This window comes from Tyto alba, unplaced genomic scaffold (genome assembly GCF_018691265.1).
Source record: "Tyto alba isolate M040663 unplaced genomic scaffold, T.alba_DEE_v4.0 Super-Scaffold_6, whole genome shotgun sequence".
In the NCBI taxonomy this organism is placed as follows: domain Eukaryota; kingdom Metazoa; phylum Chordata; class Aves; order Strigiformes; family Tytonidae; genus Tyto; species Tyto alba.
The window spans coordinates 19,645,517-19,666,423 of NW_024881327.1; the positions used below are offsets into that span (position 1 = coordinate 19,645,517).

Here is a 20,907-nt window from a genome sequence, read left to right on the forward strand (position 1 = left end):
TATTATATCACTTCTCTCTTTTCTGGGATTTGTGTGCTGTGCTGGGCTCAGACAAATTTGCTGTGTTTTATTTTAGCATGGCTAACTTGAAGATTGAACTCTCTAAGCTAGATAGTGAAGCCTGGCCTGGGGCACTTGATGTGGAAAAGGAAAAACTGATGTTAATCAATGAAAAAGAAGAGCTTTTAAAGGAACTCCAGTTTATTACACCATGCAAACGTACTCAAGATGAGCTAGAGCAGCTAGAAGCAGAAAGGAAGAGGCTTGAAGAAGAGCTGCTGTCTGTGAAAAGCGCACCCAGTCAAGCACTTGCTGAAAGGTAAGGGGTTGTCTTTTGCTAATATTAAAAGCTGCTTTCTGCAATCTAACCTTTGTACTCATTACAGACCCTGAACTATGCCTTGATGGGCTGTTTTCCTTCAGTAACTGTTCTATGTAGAACTTAATTAAATTTGTTATTAGCCCACTGGGCAGAAACACAAAGAAGTCTTCTGTACAGCAAGAGAATGTGGACACCCTGTATGTGCTCTGCAATATCAGTTTCTCTGTGTTTGTTACCAGCATGAAAATGTCTGTGACAGATGTTAAATAACTGAGGAATGTCAACATACCAGCAGGAGGTCAATACATCATTCACTCATTTCTGATAGTAGCTGTAAACTATTTGAGCTCAGGTTACAAAGATTATCTTGATTGTTGCAACATCTCAAGCCTTTCATTTTGAGTTTCATTACATACAAAAATGCAACCAAAAGTGGGGTGGGAGTTCAGAGAAGTATAATTGCTGCAAAACTTTCCAAACTTGCGGCTACCTAACTGATAACTGAAGCAACCCCCACAATAAATTGTTTTAGCCAGATTCAGAGTTTGAGAAAATCAAAGATGACTGTCACAAATGGACTTTTCATCAACTGTAAGTGGGAATAAATTTATGGGCACCTCTAGCACACATAAAATGCAATAAAGACAAAATGTCATTGTGTGTATCGGTGTGGTATGTCTTATTGGAGTAATACAATCAGTACTGTAAGACTTTCCTACTTCCCTCTGCTTTTCTGAAGGGGGAAGAAAGGGAAGACTTGCTCTGACTTAAAACAAAAACATTATAGCATAGCCCTGGGTTATTTTAGAGTAGGATGCTGAAATTGCCACTCGTAGATGTACTCAGAATCAACCTGCTGTTTCCTCAGTTTCACTGAGCAGCAAAATTCCTGTTAGTGGCATTAGAAGCTGGATCCTAAATTGCAGCTAAGTAGTGAGGAAATTTTTTGTTCACAAAGTACATTTGTGTCTATTAGGCATGATTTTTAAACATATTTGGACACTTTATAATAGTTTAAACTGCACTGATAATCAAACGTGTTTTAGAAGAAGGCTTATGTCCTTCTGGAGCTATATTTTTACGGGAGAAGTTACTTTTCTGTGTTAGTAGTATCTAAAGTACCATGGATCTGTTGCTTTCTGACTTCCATTAATAAATGGAGAATAAGGAGTCAATAATAAAATCACATTCACAAATAAATAATACGAATGTAAGACTTTGATAATATTCTGATGTAAGTAATAGCTAAATCTTCACTCACGTCTTGTAAGTAGGTAGCAAGTTTTAGTCCCGTGTTTTGGATTTGCTTGTTTAGTGCCAAAGGAAACTCTGCACCTGACTTTTCCCATACATGTCAGATGCCAAACCTAGAGTACCAAGAGCAAGTAAAATTGTCTCCCGCTGTCAAGAAGAAATGAAACTGCAGATTTTTTCCGTTTAGTGACACAACTAGTTAGAGCTTAAATTGTTTCCCTCCCTGAAAATGTGCAATTTTTTTCTGGGGTTACTGTAAGATTTCATGTCATACATTGCTGCTTGAGGTAGCATTTATGGTGGCTTCTGGTTTGCCTTTTTTGCTATTCCAGTGAATCTCCAGTGAATTTCTACCTGCTGTTTATGATATTAAAACTGTCTCCCTTGATGACTTCAGAGGACATAAATTCTTTCACACGGGGCTATTTTGAGTATTATTTCTGGGGTGTCTGCTATAAACATAAAGAAAATCTCCATTTCGTAGAAGGATTCAGATGGTGAAACCTTTCCTGAAATGTTAATTTGAGAAAATGATACAATTAAATATATCAGATCAACGACCAGCACTTTCTTTCTTGGAAGTGAGGAAGATTCTTCTCTCCATTATCAGTGGAGGAGCCACACCATCTTCAAAGTGCTGCATTGTTGTTCCATTACTGTTTTATTTCATGAAGCTTCATGAATGTCTTAGGTTTCCAGTGTTTTCACAGGTGCTGTTAATGAAGTGACAGTATAAGAAGCTATGGATTGTATCAGAACTTTGTGTGAGGAGGGTCTTTGGTTTGGGTTTGGTTGTTTTTGTTTTTTTCTGAAGGGGGAAGAAAGGGAAGACTTGCTCTGACTTAAAACAAAAACATTATAGCATAGCCCTGGGTTATTTTAGAGTAGGATGCTGAAATTGCCACTAGTAGATGTACTCAGAATCAATTTACAGGAGGAGAGTATAAATCATAACATATCAGCTTCAAAAAAGCAGACAGGGCATACTCTGACTGCTTTAAGAAGCCTTCCAGCAACTATATAGAAATAACTGGATTATGGAACCACTGAGAACTATTTACTACTTTCTCTTGTTGTTTGTCTCTGCATTCATGTCGGGGAGATTCCAGTACTGCTTTATACCTTGGCAAAATCTTCTAAGTAATCACAAGCATTTAAACGGGTGCATATTTTAACTATTTGATTGTGCTGTTGCCTGCAAAACCGGCCCCTGCTCTTGTGCCTGTCATAAATGTGTCCATATAAGTTTGTGTTGAAAGATGAGGTTATGTGCACTTTAACTTTTTAATGTATTTTTTTAAGATCCTATGCCCTTCTCATCAGTGTTACAGTTTAAGATCAAAACTGGTGAAGGATGTCTCACTAACACTCAAGTCACTCCTGCTATGAGTAATGGGTTAATTTAGTTAGGAGATGTTCAAACAGGAGAGACTGAGAAGCCCATGTCAGAAGAGGTAACACAATAGTTGTTTAGGTGTTTACATGGTTTTGGGGATATTAAAGTTCCTGCTTATGCTATAAAGAAGGAAGGCTCATTGTTTGAAAGTTTGGGGGGTATGCTTTTTTTTTGTTTGGTTTTTTTTGGTTTTGTTTTATAGTAAAATTATTTCCTGCATGTCTTGAAACTCCTAGGAGTGATTTCATCATTGAGCTTGTGTTTGTGACTTGTGACTAACATCTTTCTGAAATTTACCTACCAGTATTAATACTACTTTAATTACTAGTAGATGAAATTACATCTAGGAAATAATTTTTTTTCAGGCACTAAATTGTATGGGATAAATTAGATTTTATGAACCTCTTTAAGATGCCAAAGGAAAGCAAACTTTTGCTTGTGCTTTAGAGAAAAAAAATAAACCTTTTAGTTTAATAGTACAAATTCAGTGGAACAACTATAGGTGTCTGTTTTGAGGACTCCAGACAGAGAAGTTTCTAAGCTTTTAATTTTCTTTCTTGTCTTTTGCCATCAGTAGCTGAACACGTACAGCAATTTTTGTGTCTTCCTGGAAGATAAAATGGTAGTTGACTATTGAAAAGCCACAGAAGAGCTAGTGAAGAGGACTCTCTAGCTTGGGCAAAGCAGGATAGATCAGGCTTTAAAAAAAGACAAAAGGCATTGCTAAATAGCAAAGCGGTAGGAAAGAGTGTCTGATGCCATAGAAGAGCATAATTCTTGGTTTGAAACCCGTGTGTGTACGTCTTCCTGAGCAAATAATGAAATCCCATGTATGCTTTTAACAGCCTTAGCAGGTATTGGCAGATGAACACATTATTGCAGTGTAAGAGCACACGCAGCGTAGGCAGTGGAGTGGAAGTTCACACCCTGGCTGACCTCAGGGTAACTTATTCACCTTTGCATAACCCAGATTTGCTCACTGAATAAGCATGGGTGTAAGCAAGTGCTTTTCATGCCTAGCTGAATTGAGGACTTAATGTCTTTTTAGGGGTATCTGACACTGAAAGAGAGTGAATTCTGGGAACTCTCAAGTATTTCATTCAGTTTGCATAAGAAAGCAATGGTTCATTTTTGGTTTTTGTTCTTTGAAATGTTCTCCTCTGCATTTGAATTTTAATTTATACACCCTTGAGATGCCAGAAAGGCCAAAAGAATGATTTCTAAGGATCAAGAACATCAACTTTATTTTTTTATTATTATTATATTTATTTTTTTTTTTAGGGAAGGAGGTAATTTCATGGCTCTCAGATTAGTTGCTTGAGAACTTGTGACATGTATCAGTTGACTGAGCAAGGGCTAGAGGAGAATATACTAATCCACAACTACAGGAGGGGTTTAGCTGAGGGAAAGCAATTTATTTGGTGTTGTAAATGGAGTGATAAAAGGGAATTATAAAAGGAAAAAAATCACTGTAAAGGTTAGTGAATCCTTTCTGCTAGCAGCAAGCCAAAAAGAATAGGAGAGTTCTACCGTTTGTGGTTTTAGAGCCACACTCTAAACAAAAGGCAATAAATCCCACTTTTTCGTAAAGACAAACCTTGATAATGAGCATTACAATGCTGTGTGGCTCTGAGGTGATGGCAAAGCAGTTGGGGATGTAGAAATCTTTACCAAGGACTCCTGCGTATGGTCCATCATCTCAGAACCTTGGGCTTGAATGCTGCTTTGATTTACAGTGCTTTGTCTCTACATGAAGACTCTGAAATCAAAGGGAGTGCTTTTATTTTAAATTTCCTGCAGTGCTATCCCAAGTTATTGCGTTATCAGAACTAATACTGGTATTAGAGTTCTTTTGTTTTGGTTTGTTTTTTTTCTGAAACTATATTAAGTGAGGAGCCAATCTACAGCAGGGCTTTTTAAAACTGTATTAGTGCAGATCTTATTTTCCCAAAGTTACTGCTATTTTCCCAGTGCTCATCTGTTACTTTTTTATTTGGTGCACGTTCCCCTTAGTACACTTGTGAACGTACCAACACTCTGCTTGCTTGTACACTCAGCAGGTTTGTTGCAGCGCTTAGTATTCTGCAAGTAGAGTCACCCTGCTGAAGTGGTTAGGGTTTTATGATAGGGTTGAGCGCTAAGAGTCTCTTGGATTTTAGTAGTTGGCAACCAGATGAAAATATGAGGGATCTTCACTTTGTTTCTGTGTTATCTATAAAGGATTTTAGCTTCCAGATTATTTTATAATGCTTTCCTATACTTACATGTACACCTCTTTCTAGATTGAAATTGGAGGAGAGAAGAAAAGAGTTGGTGCAGAAACTTGAAGAAACTACGAAGTTAACTACTTACTTGCATTCACAACTTAGGAGGTGAGACTATACTTACTGCATGATGTAAAAACCTGTTTTCAGCAACAACCTAGTGGGCCTGGATGTCTCAACTTCATTCTTAGGTTTTTCTCTTAGCTGGAAGCTGAGCAAAATTTGTTTACTATATAAGTAGGAAAATGCAAGTGTAATAGCTTCAAGCATTTTGCCACTATACAAACATGGTGTATCTCTAATTTCAGTAAGCACTCAAGACTGGCTTAAATGGATTTTTTGCACAGTGTCCATATTTTAGCAGGCAGACATTATTTTGCTTCGGTGTAAATAAGTAAATCAGGAGTTCTGTAGTTGATCGTATCCTCAAAATCCTGTCATTGAGGAGACCAAATGTTTTCTCAGAGTTCTGTCTAAAATGAGTTATTAAAACTGTAGCCTTTATGTAATAACTGGAGGGGCTTCATGAGTACATGTATGCATGTAAATACTTACATGAATAGTTGATTCTGGCTTTATTCTTCAACACTGACTTACTCTTTCCATAAACAGAAATGTATCCTCAGCAGGATATTTTTTTTTCTTGACAGTCATTGGTTCAAAATCTGACTCTGGGTCTTTAGAATTCTTAGCGATAACAAAAAGGATTCAGTTACAGCAACTGTGAACTCAAACTCATTGCTGAGATGGAAATTCTAATATTTAATGATACGTGTCCTAGGGGGGAGTTGCACTTCTGGACTGTTACCCTGGGCTACCAAACTATTTGTCCTTTATATTTATTCAGAAAATCCTGAATTTTCTTGCATATCCCGGTGGGCTACACCAATTAGAAACTGCATTAATGTTTACCTGATATCTTAGAAATCAAAATGGGGCTTTAAAAAGAAAAATGTTTTTAAGCATTCTATAAAGGTCCTTTCACAATAAGTCATACCATCCTATTCCTCGGATGGTTGAAATAGCTGGTGTAGCTATTTCAAACATCTCAGCCAGATCCCATAAACTGCATCTTGGTTGATGATTAGTTAAGGAAAGAGTCTGTCAAATAATTTTTTAAAGTATTTTGTGTTCATGTTTGTTTGGACTTTTGGGAGTCTTTGTCCTGTTAAAAGCAGTTTTCTAGTCCAGTGGCAACATTTTTAAAGCTGATAGCTCTGTTACTGTCCAGTAAACATCTTTTAAGTGTTTAGAAGGGGCCACCTTGAATTATTTTTCCTGATGTTTTTTCCCAGCAGAATCCTCCTGAGCCAAAGCAGTAACACGCAGATTCTCTGGCCTGGCAGGGCTCCTTATTTTCTATTATTAACAGGAGGAGATTGCATGTTGTGGCCTTTGCCATGCTTATGTAATTGGATTTACTGTGCATGTAGGGTGTGTGTTGTCTTACAGGTGTGAAGCAGTTCTGCTGTAAGTTGCCTCCTCCTAGCTGCCATCTTTCCCAGCTGCTGGGGTGGAGGGCAGGCTGCATAAATTGCTCTGGAGATGGCAGCACTCCTCTGCTGCCATAACCTCCTTCCTGGGGACCCCCTTCCTGTCACATTGACCCCAGGAGTGCTGACATCAGAGTGGAGCATGTCTTTGAGGCTATATAGCAGCTGAGAAGGCTGCTGTTACTGCTGGACCAGTTTGTCAAATCTGCAGCCTTCCCCAGGAGAAAAGGGGCTTTGGCAGCAGGCCGTAAGCTGGATAAATTGCCCTGATTGTGTGCAGACTGGGCACGCTGATCTAAGCCAAGTATGGGTGCTTAAAAAACATAATGCCCCAAGCAGCATTCAGTTGCAAATCTTTACAGTGCAGCCCCAGTCAATCTTATCTCTCCTTGTACCATTTTGTGCTGGTTTAGTTTAGTAACGTCAGCGTACGTGTTTGTGCTTTCTTTGCAGCCTCTCGGCTAGTAGGTTATCTGTGTCTTCAGGGAGCAGTTTGGGATCTCTGGCATCCAGCCGGGGATCTCTGAACACGTCAAGCAGAGGGTCGCTAAACTCGCTCAGCTCCACGGATCTCTACTATAACCAAGGCGATCAAATAACAGATTTGGACTATCAGTATAAACTTGACTTCATATTGCAAGAAAAAAGTGGTTACATTCCTTCGGGGCCTATCACTACTATTCATGAAAATGAAGTGGTCAGTTCCCATGGGAGACTGGGTTACAGTGACTCTCCTTCAGCTGCAGAGCATCCCAAATTGACTGAACCTCCCAAATCTGTGACATCGCTGTCTTCCAGATCCTCACTGTCCTCCTTGTCCCCCCCAGGCTCCCCTTTGGTTTTGGAAGCTGCGTTTTCAGTGTCGGCTCAAAATTCCCCCCTGCATCACCTCACTACGGACTTTGAAGACTGTGACCTTTCGGGTGATTTTGCAGGCGTTAGTCTCTGTGAGAACCAAATATTATTGGACTCTGAAGCCAGAGCAGGATCTCAGGTTCCTACAGATGATAAAGATGTTAATGAAGGCATTAGGCAGCCTCTGCCTTCTCTACATGAAGGAGGTTCAGGTAATTAAAAAAATCTAATGTCAAATGTATATGTAACATGAAAATTTTGAACTAACAGCTTTCTCTTGAATGGGGAGGTACCTCATGTACCTGAAGAGTATCATGATCAGCATACATTTGTCACGGTGGGCAGTCAGTAATTCTGAGGGACATTACATAACTTCTAGTTTTGGCTGCAAAGAGCTACGATCGCCCTGATTCCATCTACATCTTTCAGTAGCTGTGTCGGAAGGAAAATTCAGGTATGGCAGATTCTGTTGTGGAAAAATAACAGAAAAACTTGAAGCGGGATCTTGAAGACACAGAGGATGCATGGTGTTCCTAGGTGTTGTCAGGATGCAGGAGAATAGGGCAAAAATACCCTCTGCTGGTTTTTTGGAGTAAGTTATAAACTGACATCCTCAGTAAAAGTGATTTCTGGACTTAAGAGAATTTTTATGTGTCTGTGTTTATCTAGTTATTTGAACCTGTTGTCACTGAAAGATCTGCAGTTCATCTTTTTATGCGAGTTGAAGAAGACAAGCGAGCACATACCATGTACATTATGGCGAGACTCTCCCCATTTTTAACATCGATTTCATAGCTTAGCTTTTTATCAGAGTTAAAACAGAGCTCCTAAGCTAGTCTAGGCTCTTCCTGCAGTCTGTGGGTAACTTCCAAAAGGTTGAGCCATCTCATCCTAAAACATACTTCTCTTTAAGGAAAATGGGATGAATAACCCTGGGAGTTATCAAGGTATCCTTAGTAACTAATTAACTTTAACTTTGAGATGGCTGAATTACATGTAATGAATTCTGCTTCTAGGCTGCAGGAGAAGCCATGCAACATACTTAGTCATCTTGTATTGTCGAAGCCTTTGGCAGAGTCAGAGCTTTAAAAATCCCAGCTGTCTAGAACTGATGGCTTGTCCTCAGCCTGAGCACAGTGACTTTGCTGCCTTTTGTTAGGGTTGACAGTATGTCCTGCCTTCTTTGCACATCTATTGACTTTTTCTAGTGTCATTCTGTGTCATTGTCTTTAAGTATGTTGCAAATGATTCATGTGTGTGTTAGTGGCTCTTGTTTTCCCAAGGAAGAACTGAGGGAGCCAGATTTCCACTCACACTGAGCACTGGCAGCCCTGTTTGAAACCTGACAGCACCTAGTGTTCCCAGCTCCGCCTGTCTGGGCCTGGCCTGGGTGGATGGTGAAGCAGCAAACTAAGGAGCTTGGGTGTCTTGGAATACATACAGCTTAGCTCTAAAGAGTGCATTGTCCAGATTTGCTGCCAAGTTTGAACCCTTGTGCCTGGAGTTTGCCAGTTTTTAATAACAGTTCCTGGACATACTGATACAGACTTATATTTTAATGAGAAGGTTGCTTTTCTTTTTTTCTCTCTCTCCGAATTGTAACATCTGTTGGTTATTAGCTTATTGCAGTACTCTTGTAATTTCAATATTGACCAGAGCAATGTGGCACCAGAAGAGAAATGTATGATATACATAGTACAAGCTGGGAGTCCCTCCTCTGTTCAACTGTGCAGAAAGAAAAAAAGAAATTGCATGGTGTTCTAATGGTCTGAACCTGTGAAATGCAAAGTGCAAAAACGTGGAAGGGTATTGGGGAGGAAGGGGGTAATTTTGCCCTTTGTCTTTTCAGTATAGCGGAACACAGTAGTTATTTTGCTTTAGAGCCTTATTATAAAAGATGGAAAAAATAATTCATTTTCCTGCCCATATTTCAGCAGCTTATCCTTTCCAAATTAACAACAACTTTTGGTCTGTCTGGCTGCAAGTCATCTAGTATGAGAATTGAATTTAAGACGGTTTGGCATTTGGGAACACATAGGGCTATGAGGAATCAGAATTATTTTTTTTTAATTTATTTCTTTAGGTCATTATTTTCAGAGGCATCATGTGGTTGTCAAACGTTTCTGAGCTTTTCTGAGGACCTGTTATTCTGGATAGTGTCGAGGTGTCTTTTCAGTCTATCAGTAGTTACTGCTTTAAAATATAAATACATCCTGTGATTCTTCATACCGATACTGCCTCATGTTGGGTCATAAATACAAAACAAATTATCTTTAAATCTGTATTAAGACTGCCAAAACAAGCACTCAAATTTTGAAAAGCCAGGTACTAATTAATTATGCCTCAATACCGCTAGTTTCCACAGTAAAAGGGCCTCATGGTGAGGCTTCAGTACATGAGCAGGGAGACCCAGATCTGGGGTTGGTTCAGTATTTCTATTCCAGTTTCATTCTTGGAACTGCTGCGATGCTGAATGGGAAGGTTTTCAAGACACTCAGCCAGAGACCTGCATGGAAAATTTCGGCCCCTACCCTTAAGTTTTTACAAGACTACAAATCTGAATATTGCTGAATCTTCACTTGGAGGTAGACAGACATACCTGAAGACAGTCTAGGTAGTATGTTCATGTAATGATCTGTGTTGGCTCTTCAGATGCAGCGCTCACCTGCTTCTCTGTCTCTCTGACTTCTCTGTACAGGTGAACCATACTGATATTTGCTCCCCTGCACATGTCCCTGCTGTCAGAAACCAAGTTGGAATATCATGTAGTTCTTCCACAGTCAGTCTCTGTCATTGTCAAAGTCAATTCAGGCTGCTGTGGTAATTCCTAAGGGTAATCAATAAATCATGTCATCACCTTCACCCCTCACATGGTGGGGGGGAAGGGAAAGAGCACTTCATCATCAAGGAAAAAGCATTCCTACTGCCGTAAATAAAAGCACAAATGCAGCAATCAATCATCTAATCTGAAGCCTTAAATTTTAAACATCTTAACAAGATGTAAAGTCATGATTCAGGTGGGGATGATAATGCATGCCAATATCCTCGCCCCTTGGCAGATAAGAGCACTGCACAGGCCCTCGACTTACGACGCTGCAGAACGTGGCCTTCTGTGAATGCTGCTGCCTCCCTGCATGACACTAGCATAGGAACGCGACTTGAAGATTAAAGCTGAATAATGCTTGATAGTAAAGAGACTGTAGCATAAAAGGTTTTTGGTGATAGTAAACCAGAGGGGATTTTTCATTTCTAGCACTTATATTGCTGGGGAGAGGGTGTCTGATTTCTGAATATTTAATAAACAGTAGGCAAGCACTTTGCATGTAGCCAAAGTGTTACTACGGTACAGAATGTGAACATAGCAAATACGGCTTTAAAGATCAGGGCGATGAGGGTTAATAATGAAGATAATGAAGCATAATAACTAGCTCAACAGATACGGGTGATGATAGGAGCCTGTGTCTCTGGGAAGGAGTAATAGTTGTACATTTTCAAGTTCATCAGTTTGGTTATATCCCTAGCCAGAATATATGATAACAGCAGTGCAGTCTCAGAATGTTTAATGATGTGGAACAAAACTACTCTTTGATACTCAGTTAAGGGTCACCGCTTTCAACTTGACAACTTTCTAAGATATGTGCTTATCTCTTTCTGACTATTAATCTCTCAGACTAATTTTCATTCTTCTTTTTGTAGGTGTTGACTTACCTAGAACAGCTAGTCACCTGCTGGAGGAGAAAACAGCTTGTGTATCTGCTGCCGTGTCCGATGAGTCTGTAGCTGGAGACAGTGGCGTATATGAAGCTTCTGTGAAACAGTAGGTTTGAGAAATAATGCAAGTCTTTCCACCAAAAATTTAACTATATCGATAAGCAGTTATATAATACCAGCATAAGTAGTTTATTGGTCTTGCCTTTTTTATAAACATTTTGCACTTTCCTATTGAAAGGAAAGCACATTTGCCAAACAATGAAGTTTGATTGTTTTTTGTTTGGTTTTTTTTTTTTAAGCTAATACATTTGCATTAGAGTGCTGGTTGAGTAGCAGTAATGCGCTACTTTCTAATCTTGGGTTTGGTTTTTTTTTTTTTTTTTGCTAGAAGTGTTCCTAGGAGAAAAGCTAGATTTAAACTCTACAGGTTCCGCCATGTGGCTGTATTGACTCTACTCTGAGTGACTCTTGTTGCAGCTGGTTTTCCTTAGTTACAATCATAAGATTGTATAACATTTTGCTTGTGATGTTTGTATAAAACTAATCCAGGTAAGGGTTTAATGTTCATGCTTCACTGTGACGAGCAGGATATAAGAAATTTATTTGCTGTTGCCTTTTGACAAGACATCTACAGGATCCTTCATACCAGTTCATATAGCATTGTCTGTTTTCTGGCAGTGAGAACAGCGAACTTTAGACTGTATAACAGAACACTACTGCAAATGTTGAGAGAAACCAAAATCTTTTTTTCACCTCAGTTTTGGCAAGTTGTGACATTAAGAATTTTTTGTCCTTTTGAATATTGAGAGACGTTTTAGTAGGATGGTTACAAAATGTAGATGCATGTCTTCTGTTGCCAGGCTAAATGCTTTTCTACTAGGACAGGTAAAGGTACCTTATGGTATGATAAATGGGTTTTATTTGCCTCTGATAAAATTACTTCTACTTGTCAAGTCTTTCACAAATTAAAAGTTAATAAAAGTAGATTAAACCAAATTAAAAATCTCAAATACAAAAGGGATTTGTCCTGAAGGGCTGCAATACCTACTCAATCTCGCCTTAGATCATGGACCCGTATTTCACCCTGAACTCTGAATGCTAGTATTAGGTTGCTCCATGTCTTCAGTTAGACCTAATGCAATTTAGGCTTAAATAATCTCTCATCTATTAAAAGTCAGCCTTCACTTGACTGAGTGGCTGTGACTTTTTATTTTGGTTCAATAACCATTGTTGTCTTTCCGTTTTGTTCCAATTCCGAGCCGTTGTGATCAAAACTTACTGTCTGCTCCAGTTACAAGTCCGGTGGATAAAAATGAACAGACGTTGGACCAAAAGCTGTGGATGTTCTGTGGAGCAAATCTTTAGCTGTCCTCTCCAGTGACTGCGAGTGGTGAGATAGGTGAAAAACAGAACAAATTCCTGTTGTCTTCCTGTCGTTACTCGGGAAAAGAGGAAAGACAACAGTTACATCCCCTAAGCCTGTGTAGAAAAGGAAACTGCTGCCATTTGTGCAAGCTAAGGCTTACACACACTAGTTATTCCATGAAAGCTCCAGGTGTGAATACTCTTAATTATTACAGAGTAGAAAGCAGCAAAGAGGTAACGAGTGCCTCTGTGTGAGTTGCTTGTGTTTAGAGGTGTCTTCATGAGCACTGTATATGAATGACTTAGAGTTTGTCAGTGTGCTCCTGAAGTTACAGTACAGTGATTTCTGCTGTATAGACCTGTCCTTTGTATTCAATAATTTAAGGCAGGGGAGGAAATAAATACACTCTATCAAATTAGCCATCAGCCAGGAAAGGAATAGTAAAGAGGAAACCTCTAAATGCAAAGTCTTAAAATAATGCTGTCATGTCTTGTGGGATGACTGTGTCATTCTCCACATTGCCTATCTTGATCTTGTTTATTGATCCCAATAGCCTAGTTTTAAAAATCTATGAAACACATTAATACCACATCCTCACTCAAACCTCCCAGAAAATGACTAGAAATTATTTTGCCACATGGATTCTCTGTAATTCCGTTCAACGCCAGAGTTGCTCTCCAGCTGCAAGACTCGAGTCCCTTTGTTTTTGTTGAATGCTTCTGCAAACAGGCTCAGAGGAAAGATGCTTCTTGATTGCACAGAAACATTTTTATTTTACAGAGCTCCTGCTTCTCAGATTCTCCAAAGCAGTATTTCACATCCCGTTTACGTGTGGTCTGATGTTTATTACGCATTTTAATTTCCAATTTTGTATTCAGGGGGATAAAGAAGTACTAAGTATGTATAGGAAAATGCAATGAGTTTTTCTCTTGCCTGTTAGCCTGGCCTGCTTCCGTAATCAGCCTTTCTGACTCATTACTGGAGTTGTCAAACTGCTCAGGCAGTGACTGTGCCTAGAACAGGCATTGCTATTGCGTAGGCTCTGAAATTCTCATTTGGAGCACATGCTGTAATTAATTCAGGCTGTTTAGGAGAATGCATATACGTTCTGTGTATGCGTATCTTAATTATTGAAAGCTAGCTGTAATTTTCCTTAATTTGAGTATTTGCCTGTTTGCCCTAGACCAAATGAAACTGAAGACATTGTATATAGTGAAGATGATGCAACAACTCTAGAGGCTGCCCAGGTACAAGTAGGACTCAGGTAAGTGATGAGGAAAGGCAATATTTCTGTTCATGCATAAATGCAAATAGTAAACTTCCCTCATGTTGTCCTTTCTTTAACAGATACGACCACAGCAGTTCAAGTTTTGTGATAATCATAGTACGGCTCAGAAATCTTCCAGCATTTTCTGTCCCCCTTGGCTCTAAAGTGTAAGTCAAACAATCCCTGAGCAGTAGTGTTGAAATAGAAGAGTATAATAATAAACTGCACAAGTTCTCCAAAGGAATGGATTGATTTACTGCTTAACAGCACTAAAATATGTACAAAACTTTTCAAACTGTAGTAGTACTTAGCTTTTACGTATTCCAGCAATGCTGCAAGAAAAAGAAGTTACCAGGAAGTTTGTGTGTTTCACTAAAGTGGAACAAAAAGGATTTTTTTAAAGGATGCCTCATTTAGTGTTTTTAAACATTCTGTAGCTTTACAAGTGCAGAACAGCTATTCTATATATGTTAATAAAACCACTCTTTTGACATTTTGCCATTCTTTCAGCTCAGAATGTTGTTAGATTTTTACATTTCTGTGGCATTTTGATGTGAAATGATGTTAAAATGGTATTTGTCTTTTAAGTGAGATTTTAAAGGTAAGGGTTAGTTTGATAAATTTCAAGTGGACAAGCACAGCCACATCAAGATACACCATCCCGGACAACTGGAGCTTGGAGATCTGTTAAGACTGAGTTTTTGTGTTGAATTGGACCAACAGGAAAGGTCTAAAAGTAATTACAGTGGAAGTCATGTGTAGGAAATGAACAAAAATGCCTGAATAAGAAAATATTACCACTGAGATTCTAATCCAGAACTCTCATCTGTACAAATAAGTACAGCTTGCCTTGGCTCCTTGGGGACACTTGTATTTCAGTGAGCTTTTTTGCAGACTGGAAAGCTATTTTAAACTGCTGAGAAGCTTACTAAGATTAGAGTAGAAGATAATCAATCCTTGGAAGATTTGGTTTTCTTGCTGGTTCTCTCCCACCTGTCCCCCCATCACCTTGAATTTGATTGTCAGATCAATAGGATGCCACTAAATTTGGATGGGATGTGTAGGGATACAGGCCTAGGTGCTTGTTGGATTTTTCTGTTTGTTTTTAATAACAAATGGTTGTCTGCCATCATCCTTCCTTCTCTGACCTCCATCTTTCCCCTGCTGACCTTCCAAGTCCACTAGCATTTAGCACAAGAATATAAAAAAAAAGATGGAAGAATAAATTGACACAGTTGAGAGGTAAAGTAGGTGATGTAGAATATAATAAGAATGTCAACAAAATGTTCAGTAAGATAAGGTTAGGTCACAGCTGGCACCTTTTTAGGAATTAAAGTATGAAGTTGTAATTAGTAGTCAAGTGTCTTCAGTGCAGAAGTCCAGATCTGCTGCTGCCAGAAAGATTTAATAAAACTAACGCTACGCAAAACATGGAGGAAGAAAGGACAGGGTAAAGGAAGGACCTTGCAGATAGCATTTTTCTTCTGTCACTTGCCATTGTGTGCATATATGTGTATACTGTACAGATATGTACAATGATAAAAATTGGGTCTGAAAAATGAGCCAAGTTGAAACTGTATTTTCTAGAACATCAAACTGTTTAGATTAGTACTTTACTGAGCCTTTACACACAGAGGAATAGATTTGACATGAGGTGATGATACTGATCACTGATCCCTGTTTCCACACTGTTTGTAAAAGTTGTTCACTTTTAGAGTAGGTAGAGCCTGGCCGAATACTTATTTGTGTCAGGAGCGTTTTTTCCTCAGTTGAGAAGTCATAGGTTTGTGACAGCAAAATCTGAGGCATTGGTTGACTTTTAAACTTTTTTAATTAAAATGAAAGTAAGCACTCTTGTAAAACAAAGCCAGTGAGCAATTTCTTCTCTTTTTACCCCTCGTTTTGGCCTGATGCCAATAAATTGGCTAACAACTACTAAGAGAAAGCTCCAATGAACCACCTTTTAAACATACTTTTAAAATACTTTGTTTTCTATTCCTACACCTTTTTCAAATGCTTCCTAATTGCTTAATCTATTAAAATGGCTGTTTTCAGTAGACCATGCAAATTGCTCACCTACATTTATGTGAATACAGCAGCAGTGTTACTGGAATTACATTACACTACCACTTAACTTTGGGATTGGTTTGTCAAAATGCTGGATAGCTGCTATCCAGGCTATCCACGTGAACCAAACAACTTAGTTCTTGCTCTTTATCCCAAGAAGCTTGGGATAATTTGGGAATAAAGGCTATGTCCAAATGCAAATAACAAAAATTTCTCCCAAGCCTAATTTCTCTTGGGTTAATTAATGCAAAACTAAGTTTTTTATAATAGCAATAGTATGTACGAAGTCATTACCAAAAAAAAATATAGCAATAGTACTATAAATCCGGGGAGAACAAGTTTTTTTCCAGAATGATTTTCCTTGGTCCACTTTTTTTTCTTGCTTTTGCTAGCTTCACTGCATTCTGTTCTACGGTGAATGTCAATTATATTTAAAGCCAATACCAGAAACAGACTAATGCCATAGGTACAGAAAAGATGTAAAACAATTCGTATGCTCATTTATGTGTGCGAGAAGCTGTGCAATAGGTAAATAACATGTACAAATTACATTAGGAATGTCTTCACTCTATCAAGCTACTACTAAAGCGAGACCTGCAAGTTTAGCTAGTCTTACTTTTATCCACATAATATCCATTCATATTTGTTACATTAAAAAAATGTAGCCCTGTAACAATTTCAAGTTATTCCTTGTGATTAAATTTAGGCTTGCAGGATGCATTCTTTTATGTCTCACTTAATATGAATTGATCTTAAGCAGCTCTGGCTCTAGCTATTCTTGTTTCTCAGTTTTCTGGTTTCTTTGGAGGTTTTGTTTTGTTTGTTTCTTTGAAAGAGTAAAAGATGTCACTGCTTTTCGGTGCTGCTCACATCATTCTGAGTTTAATTTTTACATCCACCCAAATTTTTCTCATTTTTTTAATTAAGATCATGTTTCCTCCCATCTGTGACATGATCTTCAGTGTTCACAGTACTAAACCAGAGGATAAATTTGGACAGAGACAGAAATAGCTACCTCTCTTGCTACTACCTTACCAGGCACAGAAATTCCTTTTGGGGAAATGTTTCTGCAAGGGTGGGAGGGTTTCTCACTCCTCTTTTTCATCTCTTTCCCATCCCTCCTCTGATCCGTTCCTGTTTCATTTTCTTGCCATGCACTCCTTCAGTTGATGGGGTCAACTTCTCCCACGCGTCACCAGCAAGTGCTAGTTCAAATATAGGTAAAGATTTTGTTTTGTTTCTGGCAGGTATATTAGAGTAGCTGTACTCCCATCCTCAACTGATATCAGCTGTCTGTTCCGCACTAAAGTTCATCGTGCCATGGAAACCATTTTGTTCAACGAGATATTCAGAGTAGCCATTTCCCAAGTAACACTGCTACAGAAGACGCTGAGAGTAGATGTTTGTGCTGTCAGTAGAAGTCGCCGGGAAGAATGCTTGGTATGCAGTTTTATTTCTGGCATTTTTTTGGCATGCTTTTGTTTATAGTGTCCCCTCCTTTGTGATGGTCAAGGCTGCTAAAATTCCACAATACTTGGAGACAAACTCTGAAGCATAACTTGGTTGTTGCTGTAGTACTTAAAATATTAACTTTCACTGAATTTCCTGATGCAGAATCTAATCTTGGATGGAAGTTTTAGGACATGTTTTGGTAATTCTAACACTGCACTACCTTAACCCTTTAATTACAGATTGATTCCATCTTTGCAGTTTTATACATTATAAAAAAAACCCATAAACTTTATTGCAACATTACTCTTAACACTGGATTTTAAAGTAAAAGCTGAATAAGAGCCACAGTATATAAAAAAATAAACCAAACCAAACCAAAAAAAAAACAAAAAAACAAAAAAACAGAAACCACAAAAAAAAAAACCACAACCACAACAAAAAAACCCCTCACAAACAAACAAACAAACAAACAAAAAAAAACAACAAAAAAAAAACCAAGCAAGCCCTTATTATCACAACCTGTTACAAAGACTAAATTACATTTTTACACTGTTGTAGATACCTTTTTAGTCGTCATGATCTGTAGAAACAATAAAAAGGCATGACATTCATAGGCCAGTCTGTTGGAAACCAGCACTTTTAAAATTTTGTTGTTAATTGTGGTCATCACTTAATTAGTGATGCTTCATTTACTTTCAGATTGCTTTTGCATGGTCTGGTAGCACTCTGTTTAGTTTTTCACCATAAGTCTGACTTAGTAGCACAGTGAGATTTTTAGTCACAACACACTGAAGAGATGCTGGAATCTGGTGGGGTTCATCAGCTCTGACTACTGGGAACAGGCTCTCACTTTCAAAAATGTAGAAGTTAACTTCATTCCTGGGGAATCGTGTTGGCCTTTTTCAGTATGTAAGAGGTTCCCCATCAGGTGAGGGAAAGGCAGCAGAACAAAAATGCAACAGAATGCAGGATACAAAGGTGAAGGAAAAAAAAACAACCGAAAAAATACCCCAAACCCAAAACAACAGCAAAGAGATAATGGTGAATCACAAAATCAAAATAAAGAGCTGGGAGTACAACCCCCAGCAGAAAGCCCTGGGCAATATGACCAGAGCCTTGGCAAGGAGCTTTGTATGCAGCCCAGCGGCTGTGAAGATGATTTTCTTTGCCAAAGAACAGAGGATGTTAATCTCCAAGGCACAGCCCAAACACGAGTACTAAGTAAGATTTCCCAAGAGTGCCAACTCGGTGGATATCGGTGCTTGTCCAAATGAAAGGGTTTCTTAATATCTTTTTACTGTCTTTTCATCTGTTTCTTCACTGGTTAGAGCAAACAAGGTCATCTGTTATTGTTTGCCATATTGATGATTTTTGTGGTGGAACAACTGAAAAATTGACTGAAAGTTGCTGCTCCATGAGTTGATGCTGCAGGTTTCATTGACACAGTTTTTCATTATTGAATGCTGTAAAAAGCAGACGTGTGCATTACAGTGATACAGAGGGTTTTGTGTATGTGTGCATGTGGGGAGAAATTCTTAACTAGAAGTGGAGGGAAACGGAAAATTGTACAGTTAAGAAGGGAATTAAGGTTCATGTCAAATTTGTGCTGCCTATTTTACATGATAAATACTGTAGAAATTATTTTCAACTGTTTTGTACAAAATAAAACAAATTTAAACAATTTTCTTCCCCTTTCTTATTTTGTGCAGGCTGGGACTCAGATCAGTCTGGCAGATTTATCATTTTCCAATGAGCCTTGTACCCTGTGGTACAACTTGCTGTCTCGCAAGCAGATTCCTGGCAAACAAAATGAAGGATCCACGTTTCTGTTAAGCAAGCAGTCATTAGACTCACTGGACTTGGTGAGCAATGTGTTGGCTCTTACTGTAGTAGCAAGAAAAAAAGCCACAGACTCCAATTGTGGTTATTTGAATATGTGAATTGTCCTCCCTGAAGGTCCAAGGCCCTGTTGTCTTGCAGGCACTTTTGTCTGTAGCGACTCTGTGTGTGAGTAGGCCCTATATGGGGTTTCAGGTTTGTCAGACGGTGTGGATAGGGCTGATGCTTCTTAGTGGGATACAGAATTGCATGCCGATTCTTTTAAAAATGGAACACACTTCAGCTGTGTTCCATTTTTAAAAGAATGTTATTGAAGAGCTTCCATAAGTTTACCGTTTATTTTTATATGTGCATATTAAAAATTGCTATTTATTATTTTGATTTGCATACTTAAAGCTATTGCACTAAAAATGCTGTTTATGCAAAACACATACTAATTCTTCTGATTAAGTAAGCTTTTCTGCTTTAATACCTCCTTAAGAGAACTACATTAAAAAAACGTCACTTTCAAGAACAACCTTTTTTTACCCAGGGATATTACAAGTATGACAGAGAGAGATGAGACATCGAAGAATGACAGAAGCATATTTGATTGCATTATCGGTTTACAAACAGTATTTTTGTTTGAGATTTCCTCTGTATAAAATCAATCAGCTATGTGCTGCACACTGACAACTCAAACCCCCTATACTTGTGATCTGAGGCATGTTTTTGCTGGCATCAAGGAGCAGCAGGGTAATGCAGCTCTTGCAAGAGTTGTCATTTTTTTACCTATGTTACATATCACTCAAATCTGGTTTCATCTTTTCTTTCCTTGTGAGCAGGATGCTGTGTCAGCTCTGCTGGAGAGGACATCTGCTGAGCTGGAAGCAGTAGAACAAGAGCTTGCTGAAGAGGAGGAGGAAGAGGAGGGGGAGGAACAGGAGCAAAGGGGGTCTGAGGAAGACTGGTAAAGCCACTTTTCCTCCCTCCCTGTTCATGCCTGGATGATTAACTCATTCCTCCTATTCTTAGACAAATTAAAGGGCTGTGCTTTTGGAGGGGTCACAGACTCATAGAATAGTTTGGGTTGGGAGGGACCTTAAAGACCATCTAGTTCCAACCCCCCTGCCATGGGCAGGGACACCTTCCACCAGACCAGGGTGCTCCCAGCCCCGTCCAACCTGGCCTTGAACCCTTCCAGGGAGCGGGCAGCCACAGCTGCTCTGGGCAGCCTGTGCCAGTGTCTCACCACTACTGGAATTGGGCTTAAAGTCTCGTTCTCTTGTGTGGTCAATTCATTCACCTTCTTTTAGGTTTACAGTGTCTTGGTTGCTCTACTAACTCCTACTGCTAATGCTCTTCCATTCCATGTATGTCTTCCTGTGAAACCACCTGGGGAGTCTGAGCCACTGGAGGTGTACTAGAATGTCTCCTATCAAATATTAATTACATTAACTATAATAAGCAACTAATATGATTTGAAGAGAGAGCTGCTGTCTGACAAAATCAGTGTGTGTGCTTCCACTGATGGTCTTGTTTTTGAAGAAGTTGTGAGCTTTCCCGAGAAACAGATTTCTTGCTAAATTGTTGTTGAGTTCTGTTCCTGTGCAGTTTCTTAGCTGCAGTGTAGAAATAAATA

At 38.8% G+C, this 20,907-nt stretch overlaps 1 protein-coding gene across 1 annotated transcript in view; it reads left to right on the forward strand.

Annotated features, from left to right (window-relative positions):
• The window catches only part of WWC2 (WW and C2 domain containing 2), a 102,026-nt gene that overhangs the window by 64,966 nt on the left and 16,153 nt on the right, over positions 1-20,907 (forward strand). The window contains exons 9-17 of the mRNA XM_042808040.1: positions 77-319; positions 5,255-5,344; positions 7,183-7,796; positions 11,281-11,401; positions 13,845-13,925; positions 14,009-14,095; positions 17,243-17,435; positions 19,157-19,309; positions 20,111-20,235. Of these exons, the coding sequence (XP_042663974.1) occupies positions 77-319; positions 5,255-5,344; positions 7,183-7,796; positions 11,281-11,401; positions 13,845-13,925; positions 14,009-14,095; positions 17,243-17,435; positions 19,157-19,309; positions 20,111-20,235 (1,707 nt within the window). The remainder of the gene's footprint in view (positions 1-76; positions 320-5,254; positions 5,345-7,182; positions 7,797-11,280; positions 11,402-13,844; positions 13,926-14,008; positions 14,096-17,242; positions 17,436-19,156; positions 19,310-20,110; positions 20,236-20,907) is intronic.